The sequence below is a fragment of the Daphnia carinata genome, chromosome 5, assembly GCF_022539665.2.
Source record: "Daphnia carinata strain CSIRO-1 chromosome 5, CSIRO_AGI_Dcar_HiC_V3, whole genome shotgun sequence".
NCBI classification, from domain to species: domain Eukaryota; kingdom Metazoa; phylum Arthropoda; class Branchiopoda; order Diplostraca; family Daphniidae; genus Daphnia; species Daphnia carinata.
The window spans coordinates 4,486,310-4,511,577 of NC_081335.1; the positions used below are offsets into that span (position 1 = coordinate 4,486,310).

General features: G+C 41.9%; 5 protein-coding genes across 5 annotated transcripts; all 5 read left to right on the plus strand.

The window, feature by feature from the left end:
* Positions 1–1,286: 1,286 nt before the first annotated feature.
* LOC130697054 (uncharacterized) lies at positions 1,287–4,741 on the plus strand (the record flags this gene model as incomplete). The annotated part of the gene is made up of 9 exons (XM_057520167.1): positions 1,287–1,467; positions 1,568–2,445; positions 2,534–2,731; positions 2,807–2,909; positions 2,983–3,138; positions 3,217–3,348; positions 3,426–3,836; positions 3,983–4,117; positions 4,209–4,741. Coding segments are annotated over 9 exons (2,406 nt in total), but the record flags the coding sequence as incomplete, so codon positions are not given.
* A 2,060-nt stretch (positions 4,742–6,801) lies between these two features.
* On the plus strand, positions 6,802–9,973 carry LOC130696404 (transmembrane protease serine 9-like). The gene is made up of 9 exons (XM_057519488.1): positions 6,802–6,928; positions 8,008–8,318; positions 8,489–8,854; positions 8,934–9,022; positions 9,090–9,222; positions 9,290–9,434; positions 9,515–9,660; positions 9,736–9,817; positions 9,886–9,973. The coding sequence occupies exons 1-9, from the start codon at positions 6,814–6,816 to the stop codon at positions 9,963–9,965; spliced, it is 1,467 nt and encodes a 488-aa protein (XP_057375471.1). The 5' UTR covers positions 6,802–6,813; the 3' UTR covers positions 9,966–9,973.
* Positions 9,974–11,438: 1,465 nt separating this feature from the next.
* LOC130696407 (transmembrane protease serine 11D-like) lies at positions 11,439–14,056 on the plus strand. Its single transcript, XM_057519493.2, has 10 exons — positions 11,439–11,577; positions 11,654–11,790; positions 12,116–12,414; positions 12,514–12,858; positions 12,946–13,034; positions 13,123–13,261; positions 13,330–13,474; positions 13,551–13,690; positions 13,754–13,835; positions 13,905–14,056. Exons 2-10 carry the CDS (start codon positions 11,676–11,678, stop codon positions 13,979–13,981), a joined length of 1,431 nt encoding a protein of 476 aa, XP_057375476.2. The 5' UTR covers positions 11,439–11,577; positions 11,654–11,675; the 3' UTR covers positions 13,982–14,056.
* A 917-nt stretch (positions 14,057–14,973) lies between these two features.
* Positions 14,974–17,022, plus strand: LOC130696406 (trypsin-1-like). Its single transcript, XM_057519492.2, has 8 exons — positions 14,974–15,097; positions 15,560–15,897; positions 15,964–16,052; positions 16,113–16,239; positions 16,300–16,444; positions 16,509–16,648; positions 16,740–16,821; positions 16,893–17,022. Exons 1-8 carry the CDS (start codon positions 14,986–14,988, stop codon positions 16,973–16,975), a joined length of 1,116 nt encoding a protein of 371 aa, XP_057375475.1. The 5' UTR covers positions 14,974–14,985; the 3' UTR covers positions 16,976–17,022.
* Positions 17,023–19,929: 2,907 nt separating this feature from the next.
* On the plus strand, positions 19,930–24,795 carry LOC130696401 (mucin-2-like). Its single transcript, XM_057519485.2, has 9 exons — positions 19,930–20,118; positions 22,000–22,280; positions 22,353–23,549; positions 23,616–23,704; positions 23,772–23,907; positions 24,005–24,149; positions 24,217–24,362; positions 24,432–24,513; positions 24,591–24,795. The coding sequence occupies exons 1-9, from the start codon at positions 20,019–20,021 to the stop codon at positions 24,725–24,727; spliced, it is 2,313 nt and encodes a 770-aa protein (XP_057375468.1). The 5' UTR covers positions 19,930–20,018; the 3' UTR covers positions 24,728–24,795.
* The last annotated feature ends 473 nt before the right edge of the window (positions 24,796–25,268 follow it).

Genomic DNA, 25,268 nt, shown 5'->3' on the forward strand with positions numbered 1-25,268 from the left:
GAGAAAAAGAGGGAGTTCAGTGTCCGACCCCCTCCCACCTTTTTTCCTCCCCGTTAGCAGCACGCAGGGATAGCCGCTCCTCCGCTTTAGAAAACACAAAATCGTAGGCTGCCCACCCGAGAGAGCACCGTTTGCACGGTGGGGGTATAGAAGATGGTGAGTCTGTTTAGTTTTTGACTTTATTTCTTTGACTCGCAGTGTAACGAACGTCTTCACGCCAGCAGCATCACGTCGGTCAACCAGCTAGCGCCTACATGACAGGTAAAGCTTTTCTATAAGTTTAATGTTTTGTTATTTTTAAAAAGATCTGATCTCTCCCTTCGATCGAGAAGCGCAAATTTAATGTGCACTCAGACGCACTTTTTAGAACGTCGATCTAATCATTTTGAAATGCGCTAAAAGGAAAAAAAAAAAAAAAAAAAAAAAAAAGATGGGACGGAATTATGCATAATGTATTACCCTCGGTGATGTCATTTCACGGTCAAATGCTCGCACGTGTAAGGCAAAAATGATGGAAGATCGTTAATCGTCATTTAAGATATTCACTTATATTCACAAGAAAAAATGAAAATTTGGATTTCAATCTCTCTGAATGATTTCTTTTCTTAACTCGAATAGCCTCCAGGGTCAATTTCATTATTTTTATATTCCCTACTTCGGATTGCGGTACACCAACGGTCATTAAAAGAATTTTTATTGATTCATTTTTTTTCTTTTTTCTTTTTGATCTCGTATTTATTTGATTCTTTTTAACATTTTTATTTCGTTTCTTTTTTCTTCTTCCTCGTTCATTTCTCTCTGTGGTTAAAAAGGCGATCGCATTCCACCACGAACAGCAGGCCCCAGCGTTCGTATAGAAATTTCCACATAGATATCCAATACAAATAGCATCGTATAGTAAAGGAATTTTTTTTTTTATGGCTTTTGAATTTTATGACCATTTTTTTGTCCGGACTAGCCAACAATGTTTCTTACATTTTATTTCATACTAATATTTCTTTTTTTTTTTTTTTTTTTTTTTTGCTTCTCGATATTCGGCCATTTATGGTGTCGATGGCCCGGCCGACCAAACAGCGACGTCGCGCACACGCTAAAAGGTCACGGTCAAAGTTTCGTGTGTAAAATAGCGGAGAAAGAGCAGTTTTTCTTTTTTTTTTTTTTTTTTTGCCTTTTGGAACTCGCGCATTCAAAACATGTAAAAACTAAAAAAAAAAAAAAAAAAAAAAATGGTCCTATCCCCTCCTCCAATTTCTACTTGTTCTAGAAGACCAGTTTTTTAATAACGGTACTTGAATATTCAAATCGCTTTTTCTTTCTTTCTTTGTTTTCCTTTTTTTTTTTTTTTTTTTTTTTTTTTTTATGAACACCAAGGATTATCACCTACACTCGCCAGGTGTTTCCTGGTGAGCTTTTGCCTCTCGGTCGTTAGTGCCGCCCCAACAGCTGATCACGCCGTCGTCCAGTCAGGTAATAAAAAAAAAAAAAATATTTATATACACTGTATATATATTTTTTTATTTGATATTTCACGTTGTTGTTTTTTTTTTAATGTTGCATGGAATGGCAGTGAGATCAACGACTGAGACGGCCCCAACCACGACGGAAGAGCTGGATTTCAAAGACGTGCCCATTTATGAGAAAGAAAAACTTCGGAAACCTCCCCTCGGATTTAAATACGTGCCCGTGTTGAGATGCAATCAAGGTGAAACAGAGAAAGCTGCTCCAACGCCATCTAGCGACCAAATTATCGTCGATCAAGAAAAATCACGCCCGCTTCCCGAAACGGCTGTTCAAGCCGTCCGGCCGTCGGTTGATGAAGAAAGACAAGTCACGGATGCTGCGGATGTGGAAGATTCTCAAACGGAACTTCCAGTGGACGCCATTATAATCGAAGATGCCGACAGCGTTACAACAACTGCAACGACCGATCAAATCGCGGACGAAGTCAACGACGTCACGGAGGAGAACGTCCAACCGATTCAGCCAACGGACAAACTTACAGCAGAAGAAGAAGAACCAATTAAAATTGTGCAAATAAACGATGACAATAATAGCCCAATCGTTGCGAGTTTGAGTCTCGAAAAAGAGGGTGAGTCAACTGGCGTTGCGGAAGCCAAACCGGATTCTGAAAATGCGGACGCAGCCAGCGATGCCAAGGTGAACGCGATAGAGGTCAACGTCCCGTCGGCGGATGCACTTCCATCTGAGGTCCCTGTCGATGATAGAAACGCTGTCGTTTCAAAGGAACCGGAACCCGTTCGGCAATCGCAAGTCGTGGTGGATAACGTGGACGTCGTCGCGTCGATCGACGTGAACCCCGTCACTGAAAAATCGGACGCAATCGACGAGAATTTCGAAACGAACGGCGCCACCTCGTCGAACGAGGACGTGGCCAAAGATTTCACTGGATACAAAGTGTACCGCGTCACCATCTCGACAGAGGAGGTACAATAATGAAATTAAACTGTCGTCCCGTCATTCGTGTGATTTTGATTTCACATACTTTGAATTCGATTCGGTTTGCATTTAAAAGGCAGCTCGTTGGATTCTGAAATTCGAAGATGTTCCAGGCATTGAGTTTTGGTCTGATGCCAAATTGTTGCTCCAACCTCGGGGCATCTTTGTCACGTCAGCAACGGATATCCTCGTCGCTCCCGATGTGGCTGATCACATGGAAGAGTCTTTGAGGCAAGCCCGTCTTCCGTTCGAAATCCTCATCAACGATGTCCAAGTAAATGATGACTTAAAACGCCCACAAAAAAGACACAGTTTTTCTTTTAATTAAAAACAAAATAAACCAATTTAGGATGCCATCCGTAATGAAAATCCTCCAAAATCAGAGAACGAAGAGGATCTGATGAGTCGCAATGGACACACGCTGACGTGGGAACGTTACCATCCGCTCGAAGGTACAGTACATCAAAACAATTGCTGTTCATTTCAGTTTTTTTTTTTAAACAGCTTAACATATTTTCATCATAGATATTGATAGTTATCTGGAATACTTGAAAGTCACCTTCCCTAATTTCGTAACCGTCACCGAGATTGGACGCACGACGGAAGGCCGGCCCATCAAAGCCGCCCGGTTTCATCAGGAAGGAGGTCGAAGTGACAAGAAGACCATCCTGCTCGATGCTGGTAAACGATAACATCATCACCAAAAAAAATAAATTTAAATATATCAAGTCTTTTGATGACTCATCGATTCGTGTACAGGTATTCACGCACGCGAGTGGATCACGCCCGCCACCATTACGTACATGATGCGCGAGATTGTAGACAACCCGGAAAAGTACCATTGCATCATGAACCAGTTCGATTGGCTGTTCGTGCCCGTTCTCAATCCCGGTACGTTTTCAATACACCCCCCCAGAGAACGATAATGAAAATCTTATTTCAAATGCATTTCCATTGGTTTGTGTTAGACGGCTACGCGTACACCCACACGCACAATCGCATGTGGCGTAAGACTCGCTCGCAAACGGAGAGCATCATCTTCCGCCAATCGGCCGAGGCCTCTTTAATAGCCGATCGCATTACGCGTTTCGAAGATGATCCCATCCTCGACGACGACATCCTGGACAAATTGCGAGCAAAAGTAGCCAGCCCGAAAGTGAGTCTGTCGTGCACGGGAGCTGATGCCAATCGCAATTTCGATTACTATTGGCTGAGTGGCGGATCGTCGAGGAATCCGTGTTCAGACACGTTCGCCGGATCGAAGCCGTTCTCCGAGCCGGAATCCAGGGCACTACGTGATTTGGTTTTAGATAACAAAGATCACCTGGCCATGTACATCTCGTTGCACGCCTACAGTCAAATGTGGCTCATCCCCTGGGGTAATTTTTTCTTTCCACTGGAACATGTTTTTTTTTGTTTTTTTTTTTTAAATTTTCAATCCTCATTATATATGCATACCTAATTTTCCTCTTTTTTTTTTTGTTTCTTTGGGATTCCCTGTTGCTTAACGGATGTTTTGCGATAGGTCACAAACAAGAGAAGCCCGAGGACTTTACCGACCTTTATTCGCTGGCCAAGACGGGCAGCAATGCTCTGGAAAGTGTCAACGGTGTCAGCTATTTGATTGGCTCAATCCCGGATCTTCTCTACATAGCCTCAGGTACATTTTGAATATTTTTTTTTTTTTCTGTATTCAAAATAACACGCAGATTCTTTCCATCTGATTGGCCGTTCTTTTAATGCGAGTGTAGGCAGCTCCATCGATTGGGTTAAAGGAGCCGTTGGGGTCAAATACTCCTACACTCTGGAGTTGCGCGATTCGGGCCGTTTCGGTTTCCTATTGCCGGCCAAGCAAATCGTGCCGTCCGGTAAAGAGACGTGGATGGCCATCTACGCTTCCGCCGTGGAATTAGCCAAAAGAACGTACGGCGATAACGTCCAATGTGCTGAGCCCACACTCTAAAGACCACCAAGTTCGTTTGTTCAAAAAAAAAAAAAAAAAAAAAAAAAACGTTTCGTGATTTTCAATCATTTTAATGAAGTATAAATAATGACGTTCGTTTTTATTTGGCTTTGCCCGTTTAATGCATTGGGTAATTTTTGTTTGTAATTGATTTCTACGCGACCGCGGGGAAAGGTCGTTCGCTTTTGGTTCCAAATGATTTGACGGGAGATTTCTGTATTTAAGTACTTCCAAATTTTTTTTTTTAATTGGTCATATAAAGATCGGAAATGTTTGGTAATAATGGGATTTTGCGTGTTGAATACAAAAAGTTGAATGCCGTTTGTTCCTTAACTGATTGTTATTACAGGTAAAAATTCACGTTGATTTCGGCTATTTTTAGTTGGTTGGCGGCAACGCGATTGCAATCAATTCCTTCTCGCGAACGAACAGAAAACAACAAACGGTAAAGAACGAAAAACAAAAGAGCGTTATTAGTTAGGAGGGCTTGACCCTGAATATGCGCATACCCTTTTGAATGCCATCGTTGTAGCTGAGCATTAAAAATCCAAAACAAAACGACGATGGAATGCGAATGAAAGTCTTGCGTTTTGTTTCATTCGTTGTACGGGGCACGTTCGGTTAATTGGTTTTTGGTTAGTTTTGACATTTTTGCTCGTGAATGGCGCTCAGATAAACAGCAATAATTGCAAGACGTCGCCAGCTGTCCGGCTCGAGAGTAGTACAGGGCTGTTGCTGGCACCAAGAAGTTCCACTACATTTCGTTTTCTACCTTCCCATTTTCAGTGGCTCCGGGAAATGATTTATGTGACCATAAAAGGGCGAAAATTTCCATTTCGCCGTAGCTGATGGTTCGTTTTTTTTTTTTTTTTTGGCTTGAGCTCTTCCTTCGTTCGCAGTCAACAGCGTATAAACACTGCTGGACGTTTTTCTTTTCTTTTTTTTTTTTGTTTTTTTTTGCTGCCGTTAACATGACCTTGGCCTTGGTCGGACTAAAAGTCCGTCGCTGCTTCGTGCAGTCATGTGTTTCTTCTCGTGCTAATATGGATGAGCTTGTACCCGTAGCGTCATCATCAGTATGCTTTGAATGTATATATAACTCTTTCGGTGGCTATCTACTGTGCTTGTTGTCTTCTCCCCCATCTTGTTTCACCTGCATTTCTTTTCTTTTCTGTTTTTTTTTGGGGTTTCGTTTGACATCAGACCGAAACGAAGAAAAGACAAGGAGCCAATCAGATAAAGGTTGGAGGAAAAAGTCGAACAAGACCAATAGTCTTTGATTGTTCTGACAACGTCCGCAAATTGGAGTATACAATGACGCTTATATTTGATTGTCTTTGCATCTGCGCAATCAGTGTTCACAATTTTTTTTTTTTTTCCATTCAAAAATGTTTTTATTTTGTCGTATCTATGCGAGGCTTAAAAAAAAAACTGTGTTCGTTTCTTTCCAGGAAATCAAAGATGGCATCGATATGGAAATGCCGTGTCGATGTATTAGCGGCAGACTTTTGAACGTATTCCAAAAAGAGAAAAAAAAAAAAAAGGGATCCACCATAAAACAAAAGAAAGAACCCGGCTTAACTTTTATTCCGTTTGATTTCAATCTCGTTGGTGCTATCTTAACGAAAAAGAAGAAGCAAAACGATCAATTACCTTATTTGTTTTCAATAGCCTCGTTTGAAGCTACTTGAACAGTGTTTGGAATTTCCTTTTTTTTTTTTTTTTTTTTTTTTTCCCAAACAAAACCAAAAAGAAGGAGGAAGAAAAAATGAAATAAAATAAAAAAAAAAAAAAAAAGAAGGGAGGAGGATCTTAGCCAAAAAGAAGAAGAAGAAGAAAAAGAAGGAAGGTGAGAGAGACAAGTGGCGCCACACTGTCAACCCCTTAAAAAAAGGTGCGCGGACGGAGCAGTAACTCAGAAGCGGCTCTCTTGTGCCAGGGGGGGCCAGACTAAGAGCTTTGTAAAAAGTTTCGTTTGATTTTGATTTTTTTGTTTTTGTTGTTTCAGCCTTTTAATTCGTTTTCAAATCTTCGCAAAAAAAAAAAAAAAAATCATCATTATCTTCAAAAAAAAAAAAGAATACCCTTTTTACTGAGACATTGCCGGTCAATCATCAAAGTCCGGAGCGAACAGTCTGAACATTTTGGAACAAAAAAAACAAACAAAATCTAGACAGGGGGAATTTTAGAAAAAAAAAAGGCAGTACCATATTGCGACCACCTGTTGCTTCCAGTCAAGCGGAGAAACTTCTCCGAGCAAGGTGACAACTCAGTCGGAGCTACCGGTATTTCGTCTTTTTATTTTTTTTTTCAATCAGTTTTGTAATGAATTTTTTTGTATAACTCGTTTTTCTTTTTTAAATTATTATTATTATTTCAAGACAGGCTTGGCAATGGCCCAAGTTCGTCATTTAACGGCCGCTTATTTAACGGCGCTTGTTCTGCTCTTTTGCTCCGGTTCGGTCACCGGCCGCGTTTATCAAACAGACGATGCCATCATTGTCGAAGGTAAGATGCTCAATTCCATTATTTTCTTTTTTTTTTTTTTTTTTCTGGGTATGGTTTGTTCAAATCGTCTTCGTAGAGTTTCGATTTCGAAGAAGTTCGCGGTCGATTCACACCGGAACAAATTCGAGCGTGAAATACAGGCGGGCAGAAATGCGGAAACGAATAGAAAAAAAAAAAGAAAAACAAATTCTAAGTAATATGCGATGAGAATGAAATAGAAAACTCGGGAAAAGAGAAGACATTTTTCTTTTCTTTTTTTTAAGAAAAGAAAAATAGAGTGATGTTTGACAGTGATAGCGTTAGGTCAATGACCGTCCTGTTCCAAAGACGAATGGAGAGAAGAAGCAAAACGACTGGATGAAAAAAGGGAAGGAGCAGAGCGGAAACCTTGAAAATGTGTGCGGTGGTTTCATAATGGGCCTCCACATCTTCACGGACGGAATAGTCCGCCCTTCCTTCCACACCAACGCCGTCGGCCAAGCCCGTTAACAGTCGCCATCAACCGAACGCACGACGCCATTTTACCTTTACCTTCACCTTCACTCCGTCTTTAAAAAAAAAAAAAAAATAAATAAATTTCTTTATTGGTTTTTTCATCTTCCCGTTAAAGGAACTGCATTCATTTTGAGCTTTACCAACGTTTCGCTTTAGTTCCATTTCTATTCTTTCCCAAATTCAGAAACGGTACGCACGAAATATGGAAGCAAAACCAACCAGTTTCACAACTATTGACCTGCCATCCTTTATTTTAATTTTGCTTTTGTTGGTACAAAAATCATTGGAAAATAATTTAAAGAAAGTGCGTCATTATCTCCCCCACCCCCCACCTCACCCATAATTATCGCCTGTTAGTTTTCCGTATCTACGTGAGGGGTTCGTTACAATCGAAATGTGCCCAAATTAGGAAGAAAGGTGCAGGTCATTACACGATTTTCTTTTTTTTTTTTTTTTTTTTTTTTTTGCCCGGCAATGACCAAAAAAAAAAAAAAAAAAAAAAAAAAAACAATGTGACGTTATTCGAAATGAACTCATTTTATCTCTTTGTTTTTTTGTTTTTTTTTGTTCTTATTTACATATAGCTGAAAACGCAGGTAGCCGGGAAGGTCGATCGGCCATGAACGATGGCGCATTCCCGTTCCCGTTTCCATTCGCCGAGCAGGGCGATACGTTTCCAGCCGACATTTCGGCTGGCCAGACTGCCAACGTGCCGAGCGACAGCAGTTTGTTGGCGTCGGCCAAATCGTGCTTCACGACCGAGGGCAAACTCGGCTCTTGCACGTCCGTTCACGCCTGTTACCCGAAATTCAAACTGCCCCAGTTGAGCAACCTTGAGACGTGGGTCATCGGCACACGCGGGACGTGTCACTACGTCGAAAGGGACGGCCGACAGGTATGCACACATATTTTATCTTCAAGTCAAATTGAGTAAGCAAATAACTAACAAACGAAAATGCGTTTGTTACGCAATGATTACACAAGATTTAGAGTGACTTTTCAAAAACCATCGCGAAAGATGACGTCACAATTGATTTGTTCTTTTTTTCTTTTTTTTTTTCAAAGGTTTACGGAGTGTGTTGCGCAAGACAAGCAACACTTCCTGATGGCGTTATCGTCGGCAGTCTTTATGGAACTGTACCGACTGTTCCAATCAACCCGGAGACAGGTCTTCCGCAGGCTAACTTCCCTTGGTGGTTGTACTTCCCTTACAGGCCGAACAACGTGACGACCACCACGACCACCACGACTACAACAACAACAACAACAACCACAACGACAACAACTGCTGCACCTCTTCCGCCGAAAGAGGCCGTCTTCGTCGACAACAAAGCTTCGTGCGGTGTTGGACCGTTCAAAACGCTGAGCATCGATGAACAGAAGCGCATCGTCGGCGGCACGGAAGCCATTAGGAATTCGTGGCCGGGCATCGTGAGTTTCAATTCAATTCAATACGATTGAGTTATAGTTGAAATTCATTTTAAAAACGAAAATGATTGCGTATTCGTAGGTGGCGCTGAAGAATAATGGCCGCCAGTTTTGCGGGGGATCGTTGATGAGCCCCAATCACATCCTGACGGCGGCTCATTGCGTGGCGCAGTAAGATCGCGGAAATTTCAATAAAAATTCATGCTGCTGATGATTGAGATGAATCCATTTTTTTTAGTATGTCGTCGTGGGATGTTGCGCGATTGACCGTCGAACTGGGCATGCACATCTTGAAGCCGACCAGCGACGCGCAGGTGTCGAAGAAGGTCCGTCGCGTGACCCGTCACAAAGGATTCGATTCGAGGACGCTGGTGAGTCAACGAACCCATTGAAAATTGTTAGTTGAAACTGAACGTGGAATTTGATTGTTTTTAACAGTACAACGATGTTGCCATTTTGACGCTGGAATCGCCCGTCTTCTTCACGTCGACGATATCGCCCGTTTGCTTGCCTCCAGCGGGATCCAACGATCAGTACACGAACAAAGACGCGGCCGTCATTGGATGGGGAGCCTTGAAAGAAGGTAAGACATTCGATGAAAGTCCATTTAAATCATTAACAAAATATATACTTTATACGTATATATACATGATTTCATTGTAGGTGGAAGCCAGCCGTCCGTGTTACAGCAAGTCACCGTTCAGATCATTACCAACGACAAATGCAAGAACAGTTACGGTAGCGACGCACCGGGTGGCATCGTCGATCACATGCTTTGCGCCGCCTATCCTGGCAAAGATTCTTGCAGCGTAAGGACGTTTGAATTTATCACGCGTGTCTTTTCTGTTCAATGATGAAAAATGTTTGAATTCATTACGTATCAGGGTGATAGCGGAGGCCCGCTGCTCGTTCAGTCTTCGCCCGGGTCTCCTTGGGTCCAGGCCGGCATCGTCAGTTGGGGAATCGGTACGAGAGCTTCGATCGTTTTTAAAATTCAGAATTTGTTTTAATTATGTTGTTGCCCGTTCTTTTAGGATGCGCACAACCAAAATATCCGGGTGTCTACGCCAGGGTATCATCGTTCATGAACTGGATCGGTAAAAACGCCGTCTGAAAGGCGTTTGAAGCATTTAAACATCACGAGGGCTGTTCACGAAACATAACACGAGTAGCATTTAACAAAAAAGCCCAGTGAAAAACACGCACCGGGAGAAAAACATCGCGCAAACATCATTGTATCTCTCTCTCTCTCCTTTTTTTTATATACAATTTGATTTGTTGAAATAATTTTTTTTTTTTTTTAACTATGTTATTTGGGGGGGGGTTCTATCCATTTAAAACATCCTATTTAATTTCCATATTAAACCTCCTTGTTCTTGTTTTGAATGCTACCTTCTGATTCGGCTGACGTTATTATTATTTTTTTTCTAATAATGCATTATCCAATGTCGTGATACGAGATGTTGATTTCTTATCTCCAAAATTAAACTATTGAAAAACGGTCAACAAACAGTCGTCCATCTTTTCAATTCATTCACCATATTACAACAATCAAAGATGTGCTTATTGCGAACGGAAAGTTCTTCGTCGTTGGGGTCTCCACGTTTCCATCGGAAATGTTCTAGACCAGACGCTTTCAATCCCCCGAACTGCCCCGTTCAAACCTGCCACACCGTGTTCTGATTATTTTGGAACGGGATCAACATTTTGTTCGTGTTGCAACCAGCGGGGCGTTCGGTCGTCACCGTTACGATAGCGAGAACACAAATGTGTTGGGCGATACAACGTTCAAAAGAAAAAGGAATTAAATTGTGTAACGGGCGTGGCAACAACTCGCATAAAAGATTTCCGCGTCGTTTTCAAAGAAACATGACCTCATGTTTGTAAACAATTTCTTGAGTGTTAAAAAGCCCCCCCGAGAGAAAAGCAAAGTTGCAATGAAAGTTAATGAGAGCGAGAAAAAATCATTACAATATTAAAAGCTATTATAACCTTTCCGAAAGAGCTAGCGCGTGTGTTTTTTTTTGTTTTTTTTATCTCACCATTCATGTTGCCCGTATTCCTCAAAGAATAATGCGTTTTTTGCCTGACCACCGTACATGGACACTCCCGCCTTTGGGACGTCATTTGCATACGAAAAAGAACTTGGCAATAGACCAGCGGATGTTTCGATAAGAGAATTATTTCGGCTTTCCGTATAATATAATGACGAATAGTGTAGAGGTTATAAGGATAGCACATCCATCATCTATTCGACTGTCGAATATCATCGCAAATTGTATAGAATTTTCAGAGACATTTGTATTGGAATCCTCCAAAAAAAGGAAAAGGGCATTATGAATATCACGTCCTTGATGCCACCGATGGATCGCGCTGATTGTTTTCCCCGCTTGGCGTCAATGGGATGATAAGAAGAAGAAAAAAAACCTGTCTTGCCCAAAACTAACCATAAGAAAATTATACATGCTAATTTCGTTCGCCCAAAGTTTTTATTCAACTGGCAGATACGTGGCGTCGATTCGAAGTTCAACTTCTTTAATGCAACAAAAATTCAAGACGGGCAGCCACTAAGACAGTTCACTCTTCTGCGTGTGGGCGACTTATCGAGCTCCTAAGTTGTGTTCAAAAGACACATTCAAGTTCAGGTATTTACATACGCGTATGTATTGCTAATTAAAGCAAAAAGTCTTGAACTGCAACCTTGGATGCAAGAGCTCTTGTGACTGGTATCATATTGTTTTGTCTTTTTCTTTTTTAATGAATTGCTATCGCTTCAGTTTAACAGCATTTTGTTTTTAACAGAAAACAAACAAACAAACTGGCAATGAACTCAACTTATTACTCGTTAATTGCTGTATCAATAGCAGCCATTCAACTACTTTGCCCCGGCTTTGCCAGCGCTCGAGTTTATCAAACGGACGATGCCATTATTATGGAAGGTAAACGAGTCCTCGCTCGTTTCGTGTCCGTTGTTTTCCTTGCCTTTTTCCAAAAGAAGCTTGCGGCTATTTTGTTTAAGGATTAGACATAATAATAATAAAAAAAAATAATAAATAAATAAATAAACTAGTTTACCCAAAGCCTTCCTTGGTGGTTTGCTGAAGCGAAATGCCAGTGCGTTAAAACCAACGCTATTGCCTTTTTAACAGCGAAAACTTAATGTGCAGAAAGAAGCGAACGATTATCTGTCTTTAAAGTTAAAGCACTAAAATGTCACAATGTTCTAATATAATTTCATTGCATTTTTCATTTTTTATTTCCAAGACGACGAATACGCAGCTCGTTTACACGGAGATCAACTGAACAAACATGATGTCCGCTTTAAACTGGCCCATCCATTCCTGTTCGCAGACACGCATTCCATCGTCCGGCCTTCGGAGTTTCGGGAAAAAACAAACGCAATGCCGCAATCTTTGTGTTTTACGAGAGAAGGCAAACTTGGCTCTTGCACATCGCTTCGTTCTTGTTACCCGAATTCCGAATCGTCCGCACCGAACCCGTTGACCTGGGACATGATTAGTAAGCGCAGTACGTGCCGTTACGTCGGCAATGGCGGCAAACAGGTGATACGAACGTCTTAGCAACTTAAACGAAAGCAAACATTTCATCCAAGTATAAAGCGAATGATTAAAAAAATAATAATAATAATGTGTTTTTATTAGGAAGATGGGGTCTGTTGTTCAATGCGAACGATCGACGGCAACGATGCGGTTACAGGTGGTGGTCGTCGAACTATACCCGTGGTCACACTCTACGATCGTTACCATAGTTTAGTGCAACCTAACTTGATGGCGTCATGGTTAAGTTACTATTATCCCTACTGGCGAGTCGTTGTCTCGACGAATCCGATGGCAACGAGCAAGAGCGTTCCGGTTAGTCAGACGGCCTCGGGTCAAGGTGAAACGAAACAATCCAGTTGCGGCGCCGGGCCTGCCAAGGCCTTGAGCCTCGACGACCAGCGAATTGTCGGAGGCAATAACGCCATTAAAAATTCTTGGCCAGGCATTGTGAGTTTATTATTATTTTTTTAATGATAATTGCAAAATTCCGGAAATGTGAACTTATAGACGCGGTTGTTGTTTTACGTGTTTCAGGTGGCGTTGAAATTGAACGGCCGTTTCTTGTGTGGTGGATCTTTGATTTCCAGGGATAAGATCTTGACAGCAGCTCATTGCGTGTCCTTGTAAGACAATATTCAGGGCGTTTTCACTGTTCCAAATGTTGTTGTTTTTTTTTTTCAAAACGCCTTAACGAATGATCATGTCTTTTAGTTGGTCGATGATTTTCCCCCGGTTGTCCGGGCTGTCTGTTGAACTGGGCCTGCACACAGTGAACCCGACGAGTGACGCCCAGGTGACACGGAGGGTCACCCGCGTCGCCCGGCACCTCGGATTCAATTCAAATACTTTCGTCAGTATTTATCATGACATCGACCACGTTACAACTATAACCGAATGCCATCATTTCTTGTGTTTCAGAGGAATGACATAGCAATCCTGACGATGGATTCACCCGTTACGTTCACGTCAAGTATATCACCAGTCTGTTTACCATCGCCAGGTGCAAATGACACGTACGTCAATCAAACTGCAGCAATCATCGGATGGGGATCTACTCAACGAGGTGAGTGTTTATCCTTTTTCGATTAACGCGTATACATTTTGACGTAATGTATTGAAACAAAATGTTTTAAACGTAGATGGGAAAAAGGCATCGGTTCTGCAACAAGCCGCTGTCCGAATCCTCGATAATTCCCAATGCAAGAAACAATATCAAGGTGAAAACGACATTGTGGATCACATGCTCTGCGCTGCTGCTCCTAATACAGACTCTTGTCAAGTAATGTTTACGTACATCTCTTGCATTTCGAGTTGAACGAAATTGATTTTGAAATGTGGATAGGGTGACAGCGGTGGGCCGCTACTCGTCCAAGCGGCGCCGGAATCTCCTTGGGTCCAGGCAGCCATCGTTAGCTACGGCATTGGTATGTGAAACAAAGTGTTTTACATATTCATTGTTTAGCGCTTAATTTGCATGTTGTGGATTTACGTAGGCTGTGCCGATCAGAGGTATCCGGGTGTTTATACGCGAGTGACGTCGTTCTTGCCTTGGATTCGCAGGTACATGTGAGCAATCGAGATTGACGCACTCCGCCATTGAAAATGCATTGGGGATCGCTAGGAATTTTGGTTTTATATTTATTCAGATAGAAATTTATTTATAGTAAAATGTTGGTGAATATCATTTGTTTCGTGCAAGTTCTTTTGGCACGTAATAGTCATGACTTACTCACGTTTCAATTCCCGCAAACGTCTGCCAGTTGACAAATTGCAAACGGCGGTTCTAGATAATTGTCAGTTGGCGCCCCTTAAAAGGGCTAATGATTCGCCAACTAGTTCTAGGACAAAATAAAAGTACAGAAATACAAAACGAGTATTGCGAGAGAAAAAAAGAACGCTATTATATACCGCTGCCTCGGAGGAAGAAGCTTAAAAAAAAAGACATCGTTTAGCGGTAGTTTTACTCGTTTTGAGGAGGTAACCTATTTCATTTAGCTCTGAGGCTACAAAACAAGTCGGAGGCAAGAGGCAGACAGTGCAGGCTATAAATCATAGTGTAATCGTCGTGAAAACAAGTTGCTGGGCAGCACGGCCGGAATTGAAGGCAAAGAAAAAAAAAACCAGTGGCGCCACGCATAGGCCAAAAATAAAGCGTCGCTTAAGAAGAATAACAGTAGCAGTATATAAAGTCAGATGCGACATTCTCGTGCGAAGGACGGCCGATGTTGAAAAAAAAAAAAGATAACGAAAACAAAATCGTGTTAAACAAAAACCGGTCCCCCGTCATCCAATCAAAATAGTTTTCAAATTTTCACCGACAATCGATGACCAGTTGCTCAAACAAAGGAGACTTGGCAAGCTGAAAAGTCAAAACATACAGGAAATACAGCACATTAGCTTCAGTTGTTGGAGAAACTTTGCAGTGTGATACTTCACTCGGAGCTATCGGCATTTTTGTTCTTCTCTTCGTTTGGTATTTTTTGTTTAGTTTTTTTTTTTTTTTTTAATTGAAAGATATTACACAACCTGACCAGCTTGTTTGTTTTTTCCCCGACAGGACGCCCAAGCTCGTCCATGATTCGATTGCGTCATTTGGGAGTTTCCGTTTTACTTGCCCTGTTGCTGAACTGCCTTCCGGTTAGCAGCGGATTAGTCTACCAAACAGACGATGCCATTGTTGTCGAAGGTAAGAAGAGGCTGTTTTTTTGTTTTGTTTTTCCTTTAAGGTTAAATTCCGATTGCGAACAATTGTAATGAACGAGTGTGCTGTGACCGTGAGGCCGTGACGTCAACTGGCTGTCGAAACTTCACGAATACTGAAAACAAATGCCAGAAGAACGAACGAACGGAGACAGTGCGTGCAATTGCCTAAAGGACAACGCGGCTGGGTTGATGACCGCCTGATTCCCAAAAATTACGAATAGTGAGTCAAAGCAGAAGGAAGAAATGAGAAGAAGCAGACACATGTCAGTGTGTCTCGTTTCACCAAAATATCACATCACCTAATGTTAAAGGAAACCAGGTTGATCGGTCGTCCTCGTAAATTACACCGAGGACAATCGAACGCCAATTAACGCATACGTTAATCTTTTTGTTTCAATTAAAATAGAGGAATAACATTCTATAATTGACGTTTGGCGTATTGCAGTCGAAGACATTGGACTTGATCGTCAGGACGTGTCGATAAACGATGCTGAAACCACTACTGTCTCGATCGAAGAACAGACTACCTTGTTAGCCAACAGTGTCAACCAGTTGATCTATTTAACGAACACTACGTTCACCAAGGCGAATGAATTGATCAATGTTACGACGACTACGATGATGACTACTAGCGTTGCAACAACGACGCGTAAACCACCGCTGGTTGAAGATTCCATTTTTGCCGATTCCCAATGCGGAATTGGACCTGCCAAAACGTTGACTGTAGAAGAGCAACGCATCGTCGGTGGAACAGAGGCCGTCGAAAACTCATGGCCGGGCATCGTGAGATTATTATTATTGATAAGAATTTTCTATTTATAAACGAATCATGGTTATTGATTTGGACAGGTAGCGTTGCGGAAGAATGGGACGTTCATCTGCGGCGGTTCGCTGCTTTCACGGACTAAAATCCTTACCGCGGCTCATTGCATAGCTACGTAACAAATCGTTATGAATTTTCGGATGTGCCCGCCCATGATACAGATCCATCTGTTTAGGATATCTCTAAGGGACGTGAAATTACTGACCGTAGACCTGGGACTTCACATTCTATTGAACCAAGCAGCGGTGACAAGGAAGGTCAAGAGAATGACACGTCACAGGCGATTTAATTCCAGGACATTTGTGAGTCATTGTATAAATAAATTGAAAAGCTTAAATGTTCCTATGTTGATCGTTTCGCAGTACAGCGATATTGCCATCCTGACTTTAGAATCACCTGTGGAATTTTCAGAGACCATTTCACCAGTTTGTTTGCCATCGGCAGATTCAAATGAAAAATACCTTGACAGAGATGTCACCATCATTGGATGGGGAAGTCCAATTGAAGGTAAACAATCCGTGATATTTGATGCTTATGTATAGATAAAACATTTGTCCTTTGATTTTCCTAGGAGGGTTTCAATCGCACGTCTTGAGACAGGTGACTGTTCAAGTCATGAGTAACGCCCAGTGCCAGAAGTTCTATGCTGGCAAAGACAAAATCTTCGATCACATGATGTGCGCTGCAGCTCCTGGCAAAGATTCGTGTCAGGTACTGTATATTAAAGTTGACCACAGTATTGGCTTATTTAGAGTTCCAGCGGTCGTGTTGTACAAAAGTTATTCGTTGGTGACATTCGCAGGGGGATAGCGGAGGTCCGTTACTCGTCCAATCATCACCTGGATCTACGTGGATCCAAGCCGGCATCGTCAGTTGGGGAATCGGTATAATAATATTCAGTTATTCGTGTGATGGTCATACAATAGTACGTAATCATTTTAACTAATTCTAACAGGATGTGCAAGACGTGAATATCCCGGTGTCTTTATAAGAGTGTCATCCTTTCTGAGCTGGATCCGGAGACACATGCGTTCGTGAATATTCTGTTGAACCGTACCACAGATTTCGGTGGTTAATTCTTAAGCATATAACGTGCATTAAAATTAACAAGCACGGTGAAAGACATTATGAGGGATCTGCCCGTTTATTGACGTTGTTCCATTGATTGCTGTTCATGTAAGAAGTGTTGTAAACAACTATGCATTTATTGTTCCCAATTAAAGTATTCCTTCAGCGTTCAACTGAACTGGCTTATTATAATTGAGTTTCATTGTATTCTTTAATATAGGACGATGCCTTCTAACACAATCACGTTCATCTATAAAAATTCTGTCTAGTAAAAATTATCCTTCAGTCTTACTGTGGACGTCTACCGTTATCTATTGCATGATGTCATATCGTTGCAATATCTCTGTCATTAGTGGAAAACAGCCCAAGGCAACACACCTTGATCTAGAACAATCGGATGACATGATTTTCACGTTTTATTTTAAAACTACCCACTTGACGGCCAAACTAATATTTTATTCGACTTCAGCATTCAAAACTGGTTATAATAGGCCAAAGTTTGATCGAATTTAAATCAAAATGCTTAAACCCGATCTTAAAAATTAAGCCTGACAAAATAAGCCCGGCAAAATAAGCCCGGCAAAATAAGCCCGACTTTTTTGTTCATTTCTTTTATTTATTCAAAATCCTCAATATAGTTGTAAATATACGTGTGTAGATATAAAATTTAACAAGGATCGCGAATATTAATTTCATTTTTTCATGGCACTTGTAGTTTTTTTTATTATTCAGATTCAGGGTCGTTATTACGTAATAATTAAAGCGTCGTTTATTGTAGCACTGTTAACTGCGAACGTTGACTTATGCGTCTCGTTCGATGATGGCTGTCTGAACACTCAGTTGCATTGAACTTGTATTTACGACTAATGAGGACTTTAAAATACGATGCCCATAATTGGCGGTTAAAGATAAGATAAACCTCATTGGCGCCCGGGAAAATTCAGCCTTGTTCTGAACTTAATTTTTAGCGTTTTGCACTCGTTAGATAACACACGTATTATTGCGGACGATAAGCATCATTACTTTTCATCACATCCACGGAATTATTGTTTTTTAAAAACATTATTTTATACTTCGGTATACGTGGTGTTTTATTATTAGTTGTGCTAAGACATTACTTTAGTTTTAAACCCATTGACCCATAGTCCTTTCCGTTTCGTCACACCTCACTTGCTTCACAGAAGAACACGAGCGTCACGGTTGTTCACCCGTAGCTCGTGGAAGGCGTGTGCTAAATTCCATTAAATGACGCCATCAAATGAAAATAACGATATGGATTTTGCGCACGGGCTACTCTTCATCTCGATTTTCGATAGCGAAGCAATTGATGTGAAACTCAAAGTCGTATGAATTAAATGTTAGATTGAATTTTGTATTATTTTAAATTGGGAACTATGAGTTATCTTTTCATCTAATGCAATTGCTTTGTAAAATGTGCGAAAAGCTCTTTGGATTTATAGAATCTTGTGGTTAATGTCGACTGGTTTGATGGGATAACAGTGCAGGTGTAGTGCAATCGATTAACGACTTTTAAAAAACCACCTATAAGACATCACGTCATTCGACCGTTAAACTCAACCGGTTAGTACGATACTAGAAATTCAGCGAAACATGAACTTCTCTCGAATTATTTCATGGGTCACGGTTGTCGACGCTAGGACGGCTGTTCCAGTATATCAGCCAAATGGGAAAAAAAAAGAAAACTCGTAAAAGGAATATAACGTACTAAAGTTCTTGTTTCAATTTGTTATTCGGGTAATAATAATTTTTTTTTTTGAATTCTTCGTGTTGTAAACGATCATCTCATTTGTTCAGTCGAGTATTTTTATTTATCACGCTGGGTGGTAAGGAAGGGCGGGGGCTTTGTATACCATTTGTGCTTTATGTGTGAATAATAGCGTTGGTCAGTCTCGTTCACTACGTAACGCACATTTCGCATTGACTTCCTCTTCCGAATTTGATGGCCCCCTTTTTCACGTAGTGTCGTTATCCAGCAGATGTTGATCCTTGGGAAAAACTCTTGTTCTTTATTCCCGTATTTCTGAGAAGACAATCCAATATTTACTGTAAATGTGTCTTGTTGGTCAATACATAGTAGGATGAACTTATCTCTTATTATTTTAGGAATAATTTTTCCAAACACCAAAACATTCAAGGTTTGGTCATTGGAATGTTACGTTCTCCATACACCCACCACGCAACACAAATGCAGTTACGATGGATACGAAAAACATTAAAAATTGATCGTCATTCCGTGGGAACTAGACTGGATAGTTTCTCTGCTTCCAGAGTAGGTCACTTTGATATTCCAGAAAAAAATAGGGAACAAAGATGATCTTTTGAGTTATCCCGACTGATCAACTTGCAGCTCTGGAAACAATGTAGTTGTCTGCAGTTAAATGCAGGCTGATATTAATACTCCAGCGGCTGGCGTTAACCGGCGGAATGGTCATCACGATCCTGCAAATCGCTTAATGCTCTATGACCCCCATCAACGAAGAAATATTTGAAAAGATCCTACTGTCAACGAGGAATGTTATTCTTTTGCTCTTCTCGATTGTCGATAACTAAACAAGTCACCGTATGGCAAGTGGATATGGGAATCTCTCGGAGGGAGGAGGTGTCGGAAAAACTGAACGGACGCAGGTGGTGCCAGCTCAACCTGTCGGTTGACGGAGGGAGGGGGGGGGGGGGGGGGGGGGGGGGGGGGGGAGGGAGGGGGTTCTTAAAAAAAAAATATCGTTATCAATAAAAAAAAAAAAAAAAAAAAAGGGTAGAAGATAAAGAGAAGACGCTGTGGTAGTGGTAGGCAGAAGCCGAACATATTCGGTTGAGTTCGGTACCATTATTGTCAATGTTTCTCGTCCCTCGTTTTTAACATTTAGTAACTTGTAGTTTGAAATTATTCTTCGATACGAGCTATCGTTGCGCGTGTTAACACAGCAGCCAAAATTCATAACGGCGGATGAAGGTGGATTCTAAACACCTGAGAAAATAGGAAAAAACATCCAACATGGGCAAGTTTAGTTTGCTACTCATTGTGGCTCTCGCTTACCAAGCCAATCTCGTCTCTTGCCGCATCTACCAAACCATCGACGCCATCATCGTTGAAGGTAATATGAGACTTCCATTCAATTTCACGTTTTAACTACGATACATTGAACTGCACGTTAATCGAATTATTCCTTAAACAATGTATGGAAAACAAACGTAGAAATATCATTAAGAAATAGGCTCGGAAAAGTGCTTAAGTTGGGTAAACTGAAACCAATGATTAGCAACTCGTTCATAGCATCTGTGCGTATAGCGTTGCATTGCGTAAGGGTTGGAGATGATGCAGAAAGCATTATCTTTCTAGCGATATGATGTTCCGCGTTAGTGTTGCGCCAGTTTAGTGACTGTGCTATTATCTTACTTAAATACAGTTACGTTTGGGAAAACCCTGTGAGTGATTCGTACCAAATTTTGGTAACAGTTAGCTTTGCAAATCAACTGCGGTTTGTGGACGGTTAGACAGCGGTCTTTTATAAAATTTTTGCTTGTGATTGCTTTCTGTGTCTCTTGGAAACTAGAGTGAGAATGTCCAAGCGTGTGAAACAAAATGTCACCTCCGTTACAATATAAACATAACTTCAAGAGGTCATCGACCGATCCCAGAAATTTCATTTAGCAACCAACAAGTTGAACAAGTGCGAGACAGATGGGGCTTGTAAACGAACGATACAAAATCACGCAAAGTGTCGTCACGAACGAACAAAGCTCTGCAACGTTACACAATACAGAAGAGCATCAGTCCGATATAACATCAAGTATGCACCAATGTCTTTCATGCTGCGCACAGCCTCATTCAAAGGGAAGTTAAACATGAAAGCTATCGTTGTTTTTGTTTTAGATATCTTGCGTTTCCCCATAAGCTGTTGAAGATTTAAGGGATCAGTAACAATGTCGATTGGCTGCAATTGTTGTAGGCTAACATAAGCTTTTCCCAGTTACCTGTGTCCATTCGCAGGACGTTTTTGCGATTGGGAATTTGTTGGTTACATTCACTTTTCGTTTGGTTGGGACTAAAGCTCTTTATAGACAGCCAGGCTATTGTCCTAGCGCATTTCTTCGTCTATCCAATGGCTTTGCTGATTGGCTTGTGCATCTGCAGTGTCCAACAGAGTGTAGGCAAACGCAATTGCAATTCTCAGATTTAAATTGTAACCGTATCTTTTCCGGTTAGTTACAGCTCGTCACACGCACAACTCGCATGACTAGCTAGCTTTTTTTGGTACACGGTTAACATGGCCAACACCTTAACCTTGACAATGAACGTACATTCCGTTTCGGTTCTGCTGGTACAACGAAGAGCATCACGATTCTCCTTCACGTTGGCACGTTTTCTAATGGACACAGTAAGAGGCTATTAAGAAACGCTAAAAGAAATCTAATTTATGCAAACAAGTAAGCATATGCATAAACACGAAAGGATAGACTCCCCTCCCCTCCCCCCCAAAAAAAGCACTAGAGGAAACCGAGTAAGAAGAAAGAACTAAATTATAAAAAAAAAGCTCGAAAAGAAACAAGTTTTATTCATCACCAATCGTGGGGGTAAAAAAGAGATTCGTTGCTATACCAGCGATAACAAAACGCGGACTTAAATTGGTAAGGTTAGCAAGTGTTTGCGGAAGTCAAAGAGACAGTGAATAATCCATCTAAGGCATTACGCAACATGCACCTTTTCGTTGCTGTCACGATTTTGTGCGATTTGCAACCATTTCGTATCTCGTTTGACTTTGCTGTCTGACATGCCATTCACTTTATGCATCCATTTTCGAAAACACTGGACTTGACAAGTGGTAGCAACAAGTTTATCCATGTACTTTTACGTTTCGTGTGCATTTCTGTTCAAAATGAAAGCCATAAGCGAAAATCCTTTTGTCTGTTCGTTCCCATATTAACTCTGATTCTTCATAATTCTTAAATGTTAATGTTTTTTTTGTTACTTGTAGCCGATGAAGTTCCTGATCGTGTAGTGCGATCGGCCGTCTACAACAATGAAGAAACAGATTTGGAAGCCGTGTATCAATACCCTCCGCCCGAGCAGCTGGCTGTGTCCAGCAACACTTGGCTGGAAGGACGGTCTTGCTGGACTGTAGATGGCATCTTAGGTACCTGTGGCTCTATCCAGGATTGCTATCCAAACATTAGATTGCACGGATCGAGCATAGCTGAGAAATGGATCATAGACGCGCGAGGTAGTTGCAGCTACTCTAAAACTAATGGCAAACAGGTACTTTTGATTTTGAAAATATACAAGAATTAATATTGATATAAAAACGTCATGGAATGAAAAACGTTATAGTTTTATGGGCTGTGTTGCGCAAGGCAAACCACAACGACCAATACGACGGTAGCGATATCGACGATCCCAGTTGTTGACGTTGATCCGATCACCGGTTTGCCCGTCGGAACGTTCCCGTGGTGGGAATATTTCCCTTTCAATCCGTTGACGACAACGACCACACCGAAACCTACGACGACGACAACGCCAACAACACCGCCCACCAAAGCGCCGTACTCTGACATTGCGTTGCTTTGCGGTACGGATGGCATTCCAACTGTTCCGATCGATCCGCTCACTGGTCAACCGGATCCTACTTTCCCTTGGTGGTTGTGCTTTCCTTATTGGCAGAAGACTACGACGACTTCAACGACAACGACCACCACAACAACAACGACCACTCGACCTACCACGACAACAACGACTCCAACTACGACAACAACTCCCACCACAACTACGACTCCCACCACAACCACAACGCCCACCACAACCACAACGCCCACTACAACAACAACTCCGACGACTACAACAACAACTCCGACTACTACAACTACACCTACCACAACAACAAATCCTACAACCACAACGACTCCAACTACAACAACTACTACTGAACCCACCACCACAACTACAGAGCCAACCACCACAACCACTGAACCGACTACAACCACCACCGAACCAACCACCACAACCACTGAACCGACAACGACCACCACCCAACCAACCACGACTACCACCCAACCAACCACGACTACCACTGAACCAACCACGACTACCACCGAACCAACCACGACAACCACCGTGCCACCAACAACTACAGCAGAACTTCCTGTCACCGAGCCGCCTACAACAACCGCTGTACCCACAACGACAGAGGCTACCACTACGACTAGCGAGCCCACTACCACGGAACCCATGACCACCACGACTGAACCCCCTACCACTACGATGGAACCCACCACTACAACAACGGAGGCTATCACGACAACTACAGAGGCTGCCATCACTGCAATGCCTGTCATAACAACAGCTATTCCAACAACAATCAGCGAACCCCCACCAACTAAGACCGCAGTCCCTACCACGACAACAGCTAAACCGGCGGTATCGATCAACGCAGAGGGTTGCGGCGTTGGACCTTACAGATCGGGATCGTATGACGAGCAAGAACGCATCATCGGTGGCACGGATGCCATCAAGAATTCGTGGCCGTTTGCTGTAAGTTTGCTCGCTTTATTATATTTGTATTGCTTTTCAATTAAATTTTGTATTGTTATTCATCAGGTGGCTATTTTCAATAATGGGAAGCAGTTCTGTGGTGGCTCGCTCATCGATACCCTTCACATTTTAACAGCGGCCCATTGTGTGGCTCAGTAAGTCCTTCGAATTTCATCATTTGAAGCCTCACAAATTACACATAATTCTATTAAAACGATGCAGTTTGTCTTCGTGGGACATTCCTCGATTGGAAGTTATGCTGGGAATGCACGTCTTGAAGCCCAGCATTGATCCCCAGGCGTTGAGGAAGAAAGTCAAACGAGTGACCCGCCACAAAGGATTCGATTCAACGAAGATGGCAAGTTGCCCGTTTCAGTTCACAGTTTATATTCCAACTAAATTTTTGCTCCCAATTCGACATTTGCATTTAATTAAAAAAAAAACTGGTTCCACAGTATAATGATATCGCAATCATCACGCTGATCTCGCCTGTGACGTACGGACCGACCATCTCGCCCATCTGTCTGCCCACCACGACGTTCTCTACGACGTACGCCGGAAAGGATGCCGTCGTTGTTGGATGGGGTTCACTCAAAGAAGGTATGGTTTTGTAGCGCAAACGTTCCAGAGGATCAAGCAATGTAAAATACATTCTACCATTCAAAAGGTGGCACCCAGCCAAATGTTTTGCAGCAAGTGACCGTTCGGATCAAATCGAACGCCCAATGCAAAAAGGACTATGGAACAGACGCACCGGGAGGCATCGCTAATCACATGCTCTGTGCTGGAACAGCTGGCAAAGACGCGTGCAGTGTAAGAGCGTTTTTGTAAGACAAACTGGAACGTTTTCGTGTGTTTACAATGTGAATCGATTTCATCCAGGGTGATAGCGGAGGTCCGCTAGTCGTTCAGGCGGCTCGTGGCGCTCCCTGGGTCCAGGCCGGCATCGTCAGTTGGGGAATCGGTGATCAATTTTAAATATTCTAATTTTAAAATGACGATTGAAATTTTTATTAATTAAATTGTTATGTCAAAAAAAAGGATGCGGCCAAGCCCAATATCCAGGAGTTTACACACGAACGGCTTCTTTCATGAACTGGATCAGAACGAATGCGCAGTTTGAAGACGAGGAAGTGAGACGTGCCTCTATTATACAGCCCTGGAGCAAACTTTTCTAAATCCACATCAGCATGTTCCATCAGTATTTAACAGTTCCCCTTAATTTATTTCTCTCTACTGGCTAAATAATCCTATTATTCTGATTCTCGGTACAGCACAATCAATCTCTTTTTTGCAATCACGTTAACGAGTATGAAATACACCTCGTTTATGGGCTAACAACAACAACGGAACGTTTGAATTCCACCCTTGTTTATTCTGCTCATATATTGCTAGCAATGTGCTTTGATTAATGAAGGCGATGTGCCAATGCCGACCGGTTATTTCCACTTTCCAGACTCGCTTCTCTTTTCCAGACCGTTTGTTTCTATGGAGAGAAATAACGCAGAGGTAAGATATATCATTATGCATGGCCTTTTGCTCTGGCAAAGTGAATGCGAATACCCAAATTGGGAAAAATGAGGATGCGCTTTAAGTCCCTGATCTACTTAAAAGTGATCTGATACAAATCTAGTTCGCAGACGTGAATATTTTTGACGAAGTTTGAATCGGACACTTCAGGTTGAATGGAGAACCTTGTTTCTATAACTGGGACAGGAC

Coding starts and splice junctions, on each gene's coding strand:
- LOC130696404 (XM_057519488.1), top strand. CDS start 6,814: ATGGCCCAAGTTCGTCATTTAACGGCCGCTTATTTAACGGCGCTTGTT. Junction 6,929..8,007: donor CGATGCCATCATTGTCGAAG/GTAAGATGCTCA, acceptor ATTTACATATAG/CTGAAAACGCAGGTAGCCGG. Junction 9,435..9,514: donor ATGGGGAGCCTTGAAAGAAG/GTAAGACATTCG, acceptor ATTTCATTGTAG/GTGGAAGCCAGCCGTCCGTG.
- LOC130696407 (XM_057519493.2), top strand. CDS start 11,676: ATGAACTCAACTTATTACTCGTTAATTGCTGTATCAATAGCAGCCATT. Junction 12,859..12,945: donor AAAATTCTTGGCCAGGCATT/GTGAGTTTATTA, acceptor TACGTGTTTCAG/GTGGCGTTGAAATTGAACGG. Junction 13,836..13,904: donor CATCGTTAGCTACGGCATTG/GTATGTGAAACA, acceptor GGATTTACGTAG/GCTGTGCCGATCAGAGGTAT.
- LOC130696406 (XM_057519492.2), top strand. CDS start 14,986: ATGATTCGATTGCGTCATTTGGGAGTTTCCGTTTTACTTGCCCTGTTG. Junction 16,445..16,508: donor ATGGGGAAGTCCAATTGAAG/GTAAACAATCCG, acceptor TGATTTTCCTAG/GAGGGTTTCAATCGCACGTC. Junction 16,649..16,739: donor CTGGCAAAGATTCGTGTCAG/GTACTGTATATT, acceptor TGACATTCGCAG/GGGGATAGCGGAGGTCCGTT.
- LOC130696401 (XM_057519485.2), top strand. CDS start 20,019: ATGGGCAAGTTTAGTTTGCTACTCATTGTGGCTCTCGCTTACCAAGCC. Junction 23,550..23,615: donor AGAATTCGTGGCCGTTTGCT/GTAAGTTTGCTC, acceptor GTTATTCATCAG/GTGGCTATTTTCAATAATGG. Junction 24,363..24,431: donor CTGGCAAAGACGCGTGCAGT/GTAAGAGCGTTT, acceptor GATTTCATCCAG/GGTGATAGCGGAGGTCCGCT.